This window comes from Equus caballus, chromosome 3, assembly GCF_041296265.1.
Source record: "Equus caballus isolate H_3958 breed thoroughbred chromosome 3, TB-T2T, whole genome shotgun sequence".
Taxonomy (NCBI): Eukaryota; Metazoa; Chordata; class Mammalia; order Perissodactyla; family Equidae; genus Equus; species Equus caballus.
In genome coordinates, this window is record NC_091686.1 from 29,078,652 (window position 1) to 29,093,955 (window position 15,304).

Genomic DNA, 15,304 nt, shown 5'->3' on the forward strand with positions numbered 1-15,304 from the left:
GCCTTCCCTACAGCACCAGGGGGAGTTTTCTTGGGGCACCTGAATTCAGCTCAACCGTTTTTATTGAAAACCTCGCATCCTTTTATCGTTAACTCCCTTCTCAGTAAAGCAAGATGGTTTTCCCATTATTTCTGGAGATGAGTTAAAGCCAGATCCTGTCTGCAGACACATGCCGCATCTTTTTTTCCCCAATGGAATTAGTGGCTAATGTTGAAAAACTGGGACACTCAACATGTGAATGTGAATTTTCAGATCTCTTGAAAATTCATTGGATTTGGCACCACCAGGCCCTCAGCCCACAGAGCAATCAGCTGGAGCCAAGGGGCAGCTTCCCGCTTGAGACAAGGTACAGGTTCTCCCACTCCCAGTAATCCCACCTGCCCCTATTGTGTTACACCCTGCCTACTGTGCTCATTTACCCAACTTGCTGCCACTGATTATGTAAAAGCATTCAGAAGCACCAACTAAGTACCAGTCACCGCGCAAGTCCCTCAGAACAGGAATGAACACAGGACAGCTCCTACTCTGAAGGAGCTCGCAAACCAACTCATAAACCAGTCAATTACAGCGCAGTGAGGTAAATGAGGTACAGAAATCAAGCACACGGCATAGCACAGGGACCCTGCCCAGAGAAGCTGGGTGGAGGTTCCCTGAAGGTTGTGTTTGAGCCGGGTTTTGAAGGATGGATATGAGTCATTCAGGCAGGTAGGCTAGGGGGGAATATTGCAAACATTGGGGCGGGGGGATTGAAATCATATACAAGGTCTTCTGCTGATTAGCTGCCTGGTGCATAGGGGCCCCTCTCAAGCCAGAGAGCGATGCTAGTCTGTCTACAACCCTCTACCCAGGTCCTCCCATTCCTTCCTTCTGTCAAAACACCAGAGACGGCTCACTTCTACCAGGAAGAGCCTGCCTGACTAATCCCCACTCACCTCCAGTTACTTCACGTAGGGTAACCCTCCCATTCTGGGATAACTGGTTACCTGAGGGTGATTCTGTTATTTGAGCTCTGTTTTGTTTTGGAACCTCTGACACTTGAAGAAAAGACCAGCATTCCAAGCAATTAATCAACAAGTATTTATCAAATATTTACATTGTGTAGAGAACTCTCTTTATCGTATACATCATTTTTGACCCCAACAACCACCCAGTTAAGAAAGAAGACAAACACAAACTAAAAACAGAGAATACAATTCAGAAAACGTTTATTAAGTGCCTGGTATTTTTTTTAATCCCTCCATCCAACATTCACTGAGCATTACTAGGGCCAGGCACTGTGCTTAGCCCCTGGAAATTGAGACACACTAAAATATACAAGCTGGCAGGTCACATGGATAAATAAACCCATTATAATAAGTTTCCTGCCAGAGCAATGTTCAAAGTACAGCAACAACTTGGAGAAAGGCGTGTCGACCGCTCCCAGGGATACTGGGCAGGTATGGTGGAGAAGATAAGCTCGAGCTGCTTGTTTGTTTTTCACTTACTATGACATTTTACACCATACACAAAAATATAGAGACTAGCACAGCGAATCTCCATGTGCACACAACCCGGCTTCGACAGTTAGTAACCCAGAGCCACTTTTGATGCATCTATACCCCCACCCGCTTCCCTCTATCCCTTCGTTTTGTTTTGAAGCCAATCCTAAACCTTTTTCCCATTTCACCCATAAATAGTGAGCTGCGTTTGAAGAAGGAACTGGAATGTCTGGACCTTCCACTAGTAACATGCTTCTCCCCATCTATTCTTCCGCTAGCGGCTCTGCCAGAGTTACATACTCTTGATTCCTGCCAGTGACTCCAAAGCCTTGGCTGGTTCAGGGTAAAGATCCAAGACTTTACTTGAGCCTTTGAGTTGGCTGAAGCAAAAGAACCAAGCCCACAAAAACCCCATCCTGCCTTATCTGGAATGCTGACCACGTTCTTCTGGTCCTTGGTCCTCATAAAATTGCTAACTCTTTAGAAGTTTATTGAGCATCTAATGTTTGTACAAAATGGTGGCTACATTCCACATTCCCATTTGCCCTTAGCAACCTCCTGGGAAACCCCAGACAGCATGGGGCTTGCCCTGCAGGCCAAGGTGAGGTGGAATAGCTTCCTGTCACGACCTTGATCTTCACTGGGTTGGGAGCATGGTCGCATCTGAGTATTTGGCCTTTCTACCTTCCGCTTCTCTCTCTCTCTGAAAGGTACCAACATCCATAGGGTTAGTTACTCAACCCGTAACATTATCCTGTATTCCCTTCCCTCACAATTTTGTCTATTCTTTTAAAGCCATCCACTTTTGCCCACCTCCATCATCACCCTTCCATCCAGGCCACCATTCCCTTCCCTCAAGTACTGCAATATCTAAGCATCTTTCTGCCTTTAGCATCCCCTACGCCCGCCTCCTTCTCCACGCAGCAACTTACTGATCTTTATAAAACCCCCTGCTTAAAACCCTTTCAAGGTTCCTACCACGCACAGGATCCAGACCAACCTCCTTACCACAGACAAGAAGGCCCTGCAAAACGTAAGGCGTGCCGTTTACTTCTCTAGCTTTATCTGCGACATCTCCTCCCCAGCCCGCAACCAAAACGCTCTTTCCAGGTCTTGTTTTCTCGGGTCTCTGCGCTCTTACCTAAGAAGCGCCTTTTCTCTCATAAATAACGAAAGCTCCACCCACTGAGCCCTTGCTTACACTCGCTATCTCACAGGAGTCCACAACAACACTAAGAAGTCATCATCTTCACTCCGCAGATGGAGAAACTGAGGATGGGCACCTTACCCATGGTCACACAGCTAGTGAACGGAAGAGCCGAGACTCGGGGCTCTAGAGGCCACGGGCTTAACCACTGAGTCCTAGCCTCCCCACACACCCCTCCACCGCTGCAGCGATCACTCCCAGCTGTGGTCGTCGGCCCGCTGTACTTGGGCGGGGACCGCCCGGTTGGCAGAGGAACGAGGCGTCTGATTGGCCGCCTCCGGCGACGGCGGGCGAGGGGAGGGAGCGAGGGCGTCGCGGAGAAATGACGCAACACCGCTGCTCCTTAAAGGTGCCGGCCCCTCGCGCCGCGGATGGCGCAGGCGCGTTCCGGGGGCTCCCGCTGGTGTTCGGAACGCTGAGAGCCGGGCCGGGCGGGCGCGCGCGCGCGCGAGCTGTGCAGACGGGGCGCGCCTCGGACGCGGGCGGCTCGAGGGGTCCGGCAGGGCGGCGTCGGGAACCGGAGCGTCCGGCTGACGAGCAGGCGCCGCTATGGCCGAGGGCAGCGCCGTGTCCGACCCTCAGCATGCCGCGCGCCTGCTGCGAGCGCTCAGCTCTTTCCGCGAGGAGTCCCGCTTCTGCGACGCGCACCTGGTCCTCGACGGGGAGGAGATCCCAGTGCAGAAAAACATCCTGGCGGCGGCCAGCCCGTACATCAGGTGAGGAGGGGGCCGCGGCAGGCTGGGCGGGGCCGCCTGCCCGGAGCCCGGGGGCGGGGCGGGCCGGGCGTGTCCCTGGAGCCCCTGGTCCCCACCCCCCAGCCCCCGGGGTCCCTGGTCGCCGCTCAGCGCGGTGGCCCTCCCCACAGACACCCCGGCCTGGCCCCGCTCGCCGCCCCCCAGGACAGCCCCTGTGGTTTCGGCCACCCCGGGCCAGGCCCGTGCAACCCAGGGGACCCCCGCTCCCTGGAGTTGACCCCAGACCTGGGCCGCAATGTCCCCGCCCTCTCTCCTCTGGTTGCCACCGTGGCCCGGCGCTCGCCCGGGCCTCCGAGCCCCAGAGGCCCCCAGATGCCGTCCTGGGCCGGCCCGGGACCCGCACCCGCGAGCAGGGCGGGGCCGCGCCCGGGAAGGGCCGCCCCCTCACCCGGGCCCAGCCCGCCGATCCCGGCTGAAGTTTGCCGGCCGCTCGCCTCCGAATCGCCGCGCAGTGGGCCGGGCCCGGCGCCGCGAACCGGGCCGGGAGCGCCTCTTCCGCGGGCCAGGCAGACAAACACCTTCCCGGTGTGGGCAGAGGGAAAACCCTATTGGATCTTCTTAGGATAGGCGATCTGACCCCCAAGGCCGACGTTCTTCTTGTCACACGTGACTTTTCCACTCCCGTGTAGGAACTGGGTTTAAAAGGAGGATTGTGTGTTATAGACATACGTTAAAGTAAGCTGTAGCGAATTTTGAAAGACTTACTGTAATTCTCAGGATGCGGTTCCCACTTGAGGACCATGAGATTTTAGCGACTCAGAGGGGATTTTAAAACTAAAGTAAAACAGAGCTTAACCTCATTTGCCAGCTCAACTAACCATGTTAAATGTTGATAAGACAGTGCTTAACCAAGTGTAGCAGCTCTTGCAGGGGTCTTTCTTATAGCAACTTTCTTGCAAACAGGGTTGCTCTTTTAATAAGAGGGGAAAAAAATGCTAAAAGCTGGAGAAACTGCCCAGTAAGCTGGTTAAATATAGACTAATAGTAGAGAATGTCACTAGAATTGACAGGTCAGAAAAAGCAAAATGACATGTACTGTATTCTTAGTGCTTTGTCCTAGCAGAACCCAGGCACACAAACTACATTTTCATTAGGAGACATTTGTGCTAACTCAGAAGCGGTTCAAGTGCCCTTGGAACTTCTTCTGGCTCTCTGTTGTAGATCCATTTGCGTTCTTTCTTTGTGGATTTAAAAGTGGGATTGGGGAAGTCTTTGTTAGTATGGAATTTAGATTGACAATATGACAGGTGGCTCATACCTGGCAGTTCAGAGGTTTGAGCAACCAATATCAAATTGGGATCAGCAGGCCGAAGTCTTCCCTGTGTCCAAAGTATTCCCCGTTTGGGGAAATGCTTAGGAATACTCCTTTAGATGCATCATTGTCACAGTTCTTTAAATGGCATCCAGCAGGCTTAAAAGAAAATTGCAAATCGCCAAACACATGCTCTCTGTCCCCATTCTGTGCTTCATTTTTTTCCATAGCACTTATCACTATAATATTCCCATACTTTCTACTTCCTCATTTACTGCGTTAGTCTTCCCTGACCACGGTGTAAGCTCTGTGAGGCCAGGGATTTTTGTTTTGTTCGTTACTGTGTCCCTGGCACCCAGAAAGAACAGTGCCTAGGGGTTTAGCAAATGGGTTGAATGAGTAACAGCCTTCCTTTCCACCACAGCAGATGTGACGTTAGAGGATTGGCTCTGTGCAGTTTCCATTTCAGATGCTCACTTGTCCCTAAAGGAGAAGAGCCCTGGCCTGCTGTCTGCTTCCAGCTTTTATTAGCTGTGAGTTGTTGGTGGATGGCTTAATCTCGGCTTCAGCTCACTAGTCTGACCAGTGTGGGATAGAATGTGTCCTCATCCCGTTTCATCTTTGACTCACCCTTTGAAGAACTGTGTAGTAGTGCTTTGAACATCTCACAAGTCTGTGCGTAGGTCTATAAAGGTGGTATATTCACTGCTGTATCTGCTGAATTGGGGAAAGTAGGGTATCCAACTGGGACATGGTGGCACGTAATGAAAATATTTAGTAATGTGAAGTTTACTTGTTTATAATAGCAGTAATTTGGGTGTGAAATATTACTAATCAAAGTAGCAGAGCCAAAGGGACTTCAGATCTCCTCTAGTCCAATTGTGTTACTTTCCAAATAAGACAATGGGGCTCAGTGGGCATTAGTGTCTCGTATCACCATGAGGTTACCAGTACTTAATGGTTGAACTAAGATTAGGCTCCAGATTCGTGATGTCTAGTCTTCTCCTCGTGTACCATCCCAAGTTACAGCATTACTCGTATTTATGCTTTCGCTCTACTGCTTGCAGTATGTTATGGTTTAAGCGCGTGTCAAGTACTTTCATATACTGTCTCATTTTGATTTTCACTTTCAACCATCTTGTGCAGTAGGCAGGGCGTCTATTGTCGGCGTTTTACAGATAAACGTGAATCAGTCAGTATGTGTTTTTTCAGTGACTGATTAGTTGCTGTAAGTTTATTTGGCTACTGAAGTGGTAGAATGTTCTTGGGGGAGGTCTTTTAAAATTATCTATCTCAAGACTACAAAGTAATTTGACAAATCTGTATAACCACTTAGAAACAAACTGTTTAGTGATTTTTGATACCAATGATATTGGGCTTTTATAATGTATCTGTTTTGTTGAACGGAACTTTTAAAGAATTATATTGAAACAAAATGAATTTGTATGTTCTAGAACTTGATGTTTCTTATTTTCCCTTTTGAATCTTAAACATGTAGGTCTGTGATCTCATGTATATGGATTGGGCTTTCAAAAGTTCGGTAGTCTCTGAAGTTTTACAAAAATTAATTTTGTTTAATGTCTTTGATAAGTCTCGTCTTAGTAACTGTCTTAAGTGGTCTGAAGTTGTCTGGTTTGGAAACAGTGTTACGTATTGCTTCTGTATGGTCGGCAAGGGCAACCAGTGCAGTCCGTCCCACTAGGGATTAACGCAACTCATCCGGCATACTTTCTACTTGATATAGAAAAGTCTCTTAGCCTAGCTGACTGGTTTAGTCTTTTCCTGTGCTTTCTCTTTGGTTTAGCGTTTTGTTTTTCCTCCTGATCATCTTACCCATCATACCACACTAGAAAGACTTTCAATATAAAAAGAAAAAGGCAGAAAACTCAACTTTAGCAACAAAACCCTAATGATAACCTGACAAAAGTCTGTGTAGGGTATGTGTCATGCAGCCTTAGGATACAGGTGCTACCGGAAGGCAGGCAGGCAGGAGCTTCCAGAGTCCGTCCTTCAGCTCAGTAAGTGGGATGCTGCTTTCCCGGCACACCCTCTTCTCATCTTTTCCTCATTCTGATCCCCAAATGACATTTTCCCTTTGGTTTGTTGGGAAAACTACATCTCAACATAGCTGACGACCTTTAAGAATGGTGAAATTGAATTCCTGGCTGTAACGACCCACAGAATCTTTCCTTTGTCAGCCCTGTGAGACCGGGAAAGAGTCCCTGAGGCTTATAGGAAATTTCCCTTTATTTTGAACATTGCAAAGTTTGCTTTGCTTCGTGTCTGAGGCTCTTCTGATTCTGGCACAATCCCATTGATCTGATAGGGAGCTCAGCTTCCTTTCTCCTGTGAGCTGTGTGTGGTTCTTGGGGAGTGATGTATGTGCAAAGGATTTGAGGATGAATTGCTGTGCGATTCTGCAGTGACATTCTAGTGGCTCTGCACAGGTTCCAGTCCTATATTCATTTTTGAGAATTTTGGTTTTTCTGGGGATCTGTTGGAACATTAGTTCATTTAGCTTTTAGTCTTGGAGAGTAAAGGAAAGAAAGATTCCCAAGATTTTTGGATCCTTTGATAAGTCAGCCAACAATACGAATAGTAATTTTTCCCCCTTGTTTTCTGAGAGAAAGCAGGTCCAGTGAGGTGAGTGGAGACATTGGGCTCAGGATGCAGTCCAGGTCATCTTGGACAACGTTTCTGGGCCTTAGTTTCCTCATCCGTGAAGTGAGTTGGTTGGGCTACATGAATAGTAAATCCCCTCTAAGTCTAAATTGTGTGGCTCTATGCTATCTTTATTTTGCTTTGCGTGTATATTTTCTGGGGAAGAGGTCTATTTCTGTTCTTACAGCTTTATTGTGTCACTTAAAGTTTTGTTGTACATTGACATTAAAGGATTTCCTTTGCCCAGTAATACAAGACTTGGTTGGGTATTCTGCTGTGTAAATCCAGCCCCGTAGAGTTGTTTTGTAACAAGCATTTATTTTACGCTGTTAATCTGGATGTGCTCCAAGGCCTAATTATTGATGAGCCTGTTTTGCCGTTTAAATCTAAAATTTGAGTCATAGATGATGCTGATGAAACTGCTTAAGGCGATGCTAATGAAACTGCTTAAGGAAACTAACATGATCTCTGTAGGAGGTCGGGGTTTCGGAATAACATAGAAATTGTCATCATCCTTTCTTTCGGTACCTGACACTCACCCTAACATCCATTACTATTGTCTGCTATGTGCAGAGCATCCTATTAGCCCCAAGTCCCTTTTCCTTCCCTTGTGCTTTGAGTTTATAGTCACCTGTATATTTGCAGCTCCTGAATGATTGTCATAGTATTTTGAATAGCTACTGTAGCCTGTGAAGTTTCTTAGTGCTCAGGGGTTCAGTTAGAGGCTCCAGGTTCTGAGACTCTGACTGAATCCTGAGTGTTCTTAAAATCGAATCGACTCTGTGTACCTGTCTCTTGCTGTACTCTTATGGTGATGGGAAATACGTTGGACCTGAATATCTTTTAATGGATCTGTGCCTTGTTTGTTTTCGTCCACCGACTATAAGGCATCCCTAACAACTGTTTAAAAAGATAAAACCTGTCCTGAAGAGCTTAAGTCACGGGGTTCAAAATGATTCTTTTCTTCTCCTCTTCCTCCTCCTCCTTCCCTTCCTCTTCCTCCTCCTTTCTTTTAGTATATGCAGTCATGTTTGGTTAAACCCGGTTCTTACGCAGGTTTTTCAAAACTGATGTTAAAGTATGTTCAGTTTCAGAAGATCAAAGGAGTATTTTCTCTGGGCTTCTAAGGAAACTAAGCACTGTGCACTGGAGCTCTGACTTTAGCGTAGATTACTCATTTCAGCTTAAAGCTGTTTGTTTATTTATATGAGGCGACGGGTGCTCTAACTCTGCAGAGGTTTTTGGAAGGTTTCAAATGATGAAACAAATCAATAACATTCTTGTTAGACTAGTGAATCTAACAGAAAGTGAAGTGTTGAATGTTTGGGTTTATTGTGGAACTTTCCTGAGGATTGTAATAGTAAGAGTATAACAATCCTGAGGATTGTTGAGTGATAGTAATGTGATAGAAGCAAAACCCAGCTCTAGTGCATGTTACTTGGTAAGTTCTCGCCCTTCTGTCTCTGTCCTTTGCTGCGTCTTCTTATGGTTTGTGTTTTCCTACATTTGCATAATAGAGACTGAGCATCCAGATTACAAATCACCTTATCCATTGTTTAAAGTGTTAATCATTTCATCTCATGATATCAAATTGGGGCTTACAATCTATTTATAATCCATAAAGAAAACATAATGTGGACAAATAAGGAGTCGTTTGGCTTATGAGTACCATGCACTCAGTCCTTTAGGGAGCTGCATCATCCTTCGGAAGGATGCGAGTCTATCATTTGTGTACTGAAGCTGTAATATAAATGAATAATTTGTAAGTTTGAATTCTAGGTTAAGGGTGGAGATGTGGCAGCGTGGGGTGTGACAAGTGGCAGGCTATAGTTGCAACCTTGAATTTGAGTGCTTCCCATGGGTTCTCTGCCTCTGGGACACGATGAGTCCAAAGAAGGAAGGAAATCCAAGGCTCAGGTAAAGGTGACAGCTACAGCTCTGTAGAGGGTAAAGGTCGTGTGTCTGTCCAACGTTCAGGCGGAGCCCTTGTCCCCTGTGCTCAGAAGAGCAGAGACTGGCGTGTTCTTCCTAAGTACTTGTTGCCGAAGAGTGGCTTAGCCGTAGAATGTTCGTCTAATGATTGCTGCTTCCGTTTCTCTGTGGGAATAAATTATAGTATCTTTTCCTCTGTTCAGAGATGTTAGAAAAATAGAATACTTAGGGAAAATAAGATTTTGGTGAAACATTTTGTTAGATAAAACAGAGTTAGTCTTCAAGCAGTAAAGCTTTGAGAGGCAGCGTATATCATAAATGGAAGCTAGGAGGACTAGTTTTTGAAAATAGACTGTTAGAATACAGACCAATAAAATGTCCTTTGTTTTCCTTTTTAAGGTTAGTATGCTACTGGACATAGAACCTTAACTGTATATTTTTGCTCATAGATATTTTGTGATTGTCTCAGCTACTAGGTATTTTCTTGTCTTAGGAATAAGTTTTTTTTTTTCTTTTTTTTTAAAGATTGGCACCTGAACTAACATCTGTTGCCAATCTTTTTTCTTCTTCTTCTTCTTTTTCTCCCCAAAGCCCCGCAGTACATAGTTGTATATTCTAGTTGTAGGTCCTTTGGTCCTTCTGGTTGTGGTATGTGGGACGCTGCCTCGGCATGCCTTGATGAGCAGTGCTGGGTCTGCGTCCAGGATCCAAACCAGCAAAACCCTGAGCCGCCAAAGTGGAGCACACAAACTTAACCACTCAGCCATGGGGCTGGCCCCTTTAGGAACAATTTTGAAGACCATTCCATGCTCGTGATTTTTATGTTAACATGGTAAGATGAGTAGAAATATTGTGAAACATAGTTTTATAGTCATATTAGCATTCATCAGTAACCAATTGCCTATGCCTCCAAATAATTGTAAATTATTTAGTATCATTGAGCTCAAAATAGTTTCAGACTTTTGTCACTTAAATTGTTTCTATCAGTCAGTCGCTGAACTGGAGGAAGTCTCACGTTTAGGGCATGAGGTTGGCATGAGGCTCTTACGACACACAGAGCACGTTCACCAGAAGCTTAAGGGAAGTGGGGTTCTGATGAGCCGTGAGAATCCTTAGAAAGAGAGGTTATTGAGAATTGTTTTCCATTCTCTCCTTGCCATAGCCCACTTCTGCTTCAGGGGTGGAACTGGAGGCCCCAGGACCCATCATCTTCTTGTGTAGTCTTCCACTTGGAAAGTAAAAGGAAGAATTTCCCTTGGGCATCCAGCTTTTCCTCTACACTAAAGCGAGCACAGGAAGTTTAGACTCGCCCCAGCAGATTAGGGGCTTCTCTTCAGGTGTCCTTGGTTGGTTGGTTGGTTGGTTGGTTGGTTTCCTTGTCTTCCTGCCGGGCTCCTTAGCAGCTACTGCCTTGTGTGAGCAGAGCTACCAGCTTTGTCCCCTGCCTCAGGGTGGTAATCCCTGTTGTTGACAGGGAGAGAGTAAAATTCTCGTTTGCATCACCTCCTGCAGTGTGGCAGGAACAGAGTAGTTGCTCTGCTTCCTTTCTTTCCTGTCGATGGAAAGGGGATTATGAAAAGATGCACCGCTGTCACCGCCCTTGGTACGTTCTTTAGAAATGTCGGCACTGCCTTAGCCTGAATGCTCATCAGGCTGTGTTTACCAATAGTAAACAACAGTTCAAGAATGAGCATCGGCTAAAAGCACTGAAATGGAGCGTGTATTAATTCATCACAGGTAGAGTTCCCAGGGAAGGGACCTTCTCTAATTAGTTGACTGTTTAGGAGCTTGATTGTAGGTTTAGCTTACATCTCAGTAGTTTATGAAGTATACACCTTCCAAGTCTCCATTTTCTCCCTTGTGTGCTGGCTGCCATTATAAGTCTGGGTTCAGTGGTCTCCTACGGACTGTCAGAACTGAGACTTAATATGGAGACCTAAATCGCTCAATTTATTTTTTCTACCTCTGTGGGGCTACTAAAGGAAAAAAACCTAAAACTAATGGTTTAAAATGATTTTTGATATTCACTTACTTTTTCAGTACTGTATTTCTTAGCATGGTGTGGTCCTATCAGAATTTCAAGAATGGAGAAAGGATAGATTGGCTTTATTTTTAGAGTAGATACTTCTGAAAATCTGCTCTAAAAGTTTATTTGAATGACTCATCTGATCATTCATTACTCTATTAACCCCAACCCATCACATTTACAGAAACAGCTTTCGTTAGGTAGAGAGCATAGATTCTTGGTCAAGGTTCCCTAACGTGCTCGTTGGTTCTCTGAACTTTTCTTGAGCGCGTCTGTGCAGCACTGCCATGCACCGGGCCAATAGGGTCCCGGCGTCTGTGGAGTCCACCTGGGGAGGCAGACAATGAAGTCTAATTACAGAGAGATGGCTGGGTTACTGCTATAGACTGGTGGAGGGAGCACCTCTCTGGGGAAGTGCCATTTAAATTGGCTGTGAGCAGAGCTGGGGGAGGCCCAGGGACCAGAAGTGCTGTGGCCCAGAGACAAGGACAGATTGGCACACCCAGGAGCAGAGGAACTCCAGCATGACTGGGGGAGATGAGCAGTGGGTAGAGTGGCATGAGACAGGATTAGAGGGGTGGCAGGCCCGAGTCCTGAGCCCAGGTTGGCACTTAGACTGCTCCCAGTAAGATTAAACTTCAGCTGCGACATTTCCCTGAGTTGCTGGGCTTATTGGGAAGTGGCCAGGGAGGTGGCGGGGTGTATGGGAAAGAGACCCCAAAAAATCTTCCAACATAGTTTAGTCTGTGCAAGAGAGTTTAGCTTTTACTTTAAGGGTTATGCATAGGCCTTGATGGGTTTTAAGAAGGAGAAGATGTAGTCTTATTTGTACATTTTTTTAAGGTCACTGTTTCTGCAGTATTGACAAGGAATTATAAAAGTCAGGAGTGGCAGCAGCGGCCATCTCGGAGGGTCCTGCGATTGTTCGGACTGGAGTAAGGATGCCCTGGACTAGGGTCTGTCGGTGGACTTGGGGTGCAGCTGGGGTAGAGGTATTTGGCAGATATTTGGACTTGTGAGAAAAAGGAGAGGCCAGGTTCACTCCTCATTACTACCAGTAGATAGTTCTTGTCATCACTTACTGCAAGTATTGAGTTAGGGACAGTCAGGGTTACTGTTTGATTGTGAAAAAAAGTGTAGAACAAAAGCTTTTGCAATTGTGTAGATACTTCTGGCTCTCGGAGTTCCAAGGAGCAGGAACTGCTTGGGAGAGCACATAAGGTTTCCTGGAGGCAACAGGGTATGAGGGAGGCCTTGGAGAGGAGGAGCAGGGGTGGGCGGAGTGTGGGCAGGTGCAGAGAGGGCAAGGAGGCTCATTCAGGTAGACTGGGGTGTCAGCGTGGGAGCATAGGCATGCGCTGGGGGTGGTGAGGACGCTGATGGCACTGGGCCAGAGGGTGGGTAGGATCGGTGGGAAGTGCAGATGGACGGCACGTAAGGTTAGTATTCTAGAGTGCCGGGTTAATTAGTTTAGATGGTCTACTTTAAGAGGGTGACCTAGTTGTTGTGTGTTCACAGGGCTGGGAGGGCCTGGCATGGCTGACTGATTCAGATGAACACACCATGACAATGTCCAGGGCACCAAGTTGTGGCTGTATCAGGGGTCAGGGAAGAAAGCTACTGGCTGCTAATTGAATGTGGGAACCAAGGATGAGGAAGAAGGAAGAGATAACAGGTTTTGAGCCTGGCTGCTTAAGGAAAGTGGGAAGATAACAATCTGTCTTTGAGGTGTTGAATTTGAGGTAACATTGCTTTATAAATGCCTTAATTACACTCTTCTGGTTCTTGAAAATTCTGCGGAGAGCCTCACGTATCTCTGACTATGTGGGTTTGTTTTTGCACGTGTTTCTGGTCTCTGCCTCTCTTGGCCTCCTACTCTTTACTGGCAGAGAAGTTCATCTTCATCCATCAGGACCCAGTTCCGATGTCCCTTCCTTTCTATCGTTTTTCCAACTGTGCCAAATAACCAGTCCTCCCAGAGGCTCCTTCGTGGAGTATGGCGTGTGCCTTCAGAGGAGCATGTGTCTGTCTTTTGTTCAGTGGGGAGAAATAGAACAGACAGAAGGACTGGGTGCTTTTAAAGCCTTCGTCTTTTATCTCTAGGGCCAGAGGCACGAAATCCATTAGTGGAAATTCCGCACGTAAGAGAATTGAGTTGGCTGCGGTCTGTAAATACGGATGAAGAAGAAAATCAGGATTCAGGATGTGCGTGCACTGCTTCCCAATACGATGAAACTTTTTGCTATATAAGTGACTGTGTGTTGGGGTCTGGGGGAGAGCGACAAAATAAACCATCCTACAACCAAGCTTAACCTACAAGAGAGTCCTTAATCTTGTACTGTCTTCGATGGCACAGCCAGCTCAACAAAGTCTGTTTCTGGTGCCAAGAAACCTGGGAGAAGGAACCAAATTCTTTATTCAGAAGTAGCAGCTCCAATGAGAGAGCTTTTGTTAGAACATGACTAAAGAATTAGTCGAGAAGCATTCATTCCCTTGACAACATCTTGGAAGGCACCTCCAGCTTCAAGTGCTTTGGAGAAGTTTCTAACAGTAGGTTATAAATTAAGGAGGCGCCCGAAGCAGGAAGGTGGTTTTAGGATGCTAAAGTGGGGCCCATTCTGCGGCTCCTCTCGCTTGTTAAAGGGAACTGGAAGGGGGTATGTTTGAGGCTGTCTTTGTTTTTGTTTCTCTCTACTCCCACTTCTCCTTTTTTAAAAAGAAAAATGACAGTTTCTTAACCTTCACTTAATGCTTTGGTTTGAATTGCTTTGAAAGAATGACTACAAAGACAATAATAAATTCATATGAATTTTTACTTTTCCTTTTGAATTTATTCAGGAATTCCACCTTCTCTGCCTTTGAAAAGTCATAAACCTTCCTTCTAACTCTTTCCATTGGGAAAAAAAGGAGTGGAAAGTGAGTAGAAATATGGACCTACTTCTGAAATACGGAACTTGTGTGGTACTCAGTGCTATTTGTACACTGGCAACAAAGAACCAGGTTGGCCAGTTGTGAATTAGAGAAGACTTGAAGGGTGCCCCCGAATCAAAGGGGCTTCCTCTTGAGATGAGCGTTTCTGTGAGGTCTTGAGGTTATAGATGGAGCCTCTTCTAAATGGCATCTGAAAAGTCAAACTTAAGTAGAAAATCTGGAACCGTTTGACAGGTTGTGGCATGAATGTGTTTCTTTTATGTGTATTTCCAAAAGGTCGGGGTGTGACCAGAACAAGAGATCAGGCTTGTTTCATTCAAGAAGAATTTTTTGCTTCACAAGTTGCTGCATCATGATTCTGTCTTTGAACTCATCTTAAAGTTTTAACATGCATTTTCAAACATTGTCTTTTAAGAGGTAAATTTTATTGACTGCTTTGCTTTCAAAATTACAAGAACTAAACTTAAATTTTAAGAATCTGTGTTTTACGCAAAAAATTATGGAAAATCACATGAGAGTTCAATTATTTATGTCACCCTAAATTCTGATTCTGAACAGTATACTTAATATATTGTTATAGTTGTAATCTATATATGCATATTATTTATGGTTCATCTTTTCACTTGAAGTCATTTCATATCCCTCTTTTCTTATATCTCAATATCATGTCCATAATCATCATTTTTAACAGCTATTTGTTATTACATCATATTGCTGTTCCATATAATTTGCTTTATCATTCCCCTTTAACATTTTAATTTCCAGTTCTTTTCTCTTCTGAATAGTGACACTGTAAGCAAATTAGAAAAAACTTTTGGCTTCTTTTTTCTTTGTATTTTTTGTGGGTGCAGTAAACCCACTTTGAGGGCTGTGTCCCAAGTGTATCTGTTTCTGAAGATAGAAACAGATTTGTTCCTGTTATCTGAAACCAGATTACTGTCCAGGAAGACTGGATTATCCTGTAAAGATAATCCTGGCATTGTGCATCTGATTTTTTTTCTCAGATCTATCACCATTTCCTTATCATTTTTGCATGTGGTTTCTCAAAGGTATTCCTATTTT

General features: G+C 45.5%; 1 protein-coding gene and 1 long non-coding RNA gene across 3 annotated transcripts in view; one reads left to right on the forward strand and one right to left on the reverse strand.

Moving 5' to 3' along the window:
- Positions 1–1,188: 1,188 nt before the first annotated feature.
- Positions 1,189–2,983, reverse strand: LOC138923388 (uncharacterized). Its single transcript, XR_011436933.1, has 2 exons — positions 2,680–2,983; positions 1,189–2,181 (listed from the first exon to the last, which is right to left on the reverse strand). It is a non-coding gene; the product is annotated as an uncharacterized lncRNA (long non-coding RNA).
- GAN (gigaxonin) overlaps positions 1,759–15,304 on the forward strand; it is a 54,225-nt gene continuing 40,679 nt past the window's right edge. Inside the window, exon 1 of one of the 2 annotated variants that reach the window (XM_023637376.2) lies at positions 1,759–3,401. In XM_023637376.2, the coding sequence (XP_023493144.1) occupies positions 3,235–3,401 (167 nt within the window). In that variant the 5' untranslated portion in view covers positions 1,759–3,234. The remainder of the gene's footprint in view (positions 3,402–15,304) is intronic. The other variant, XM_070262098.1, reaches the window with a different exon arrangement.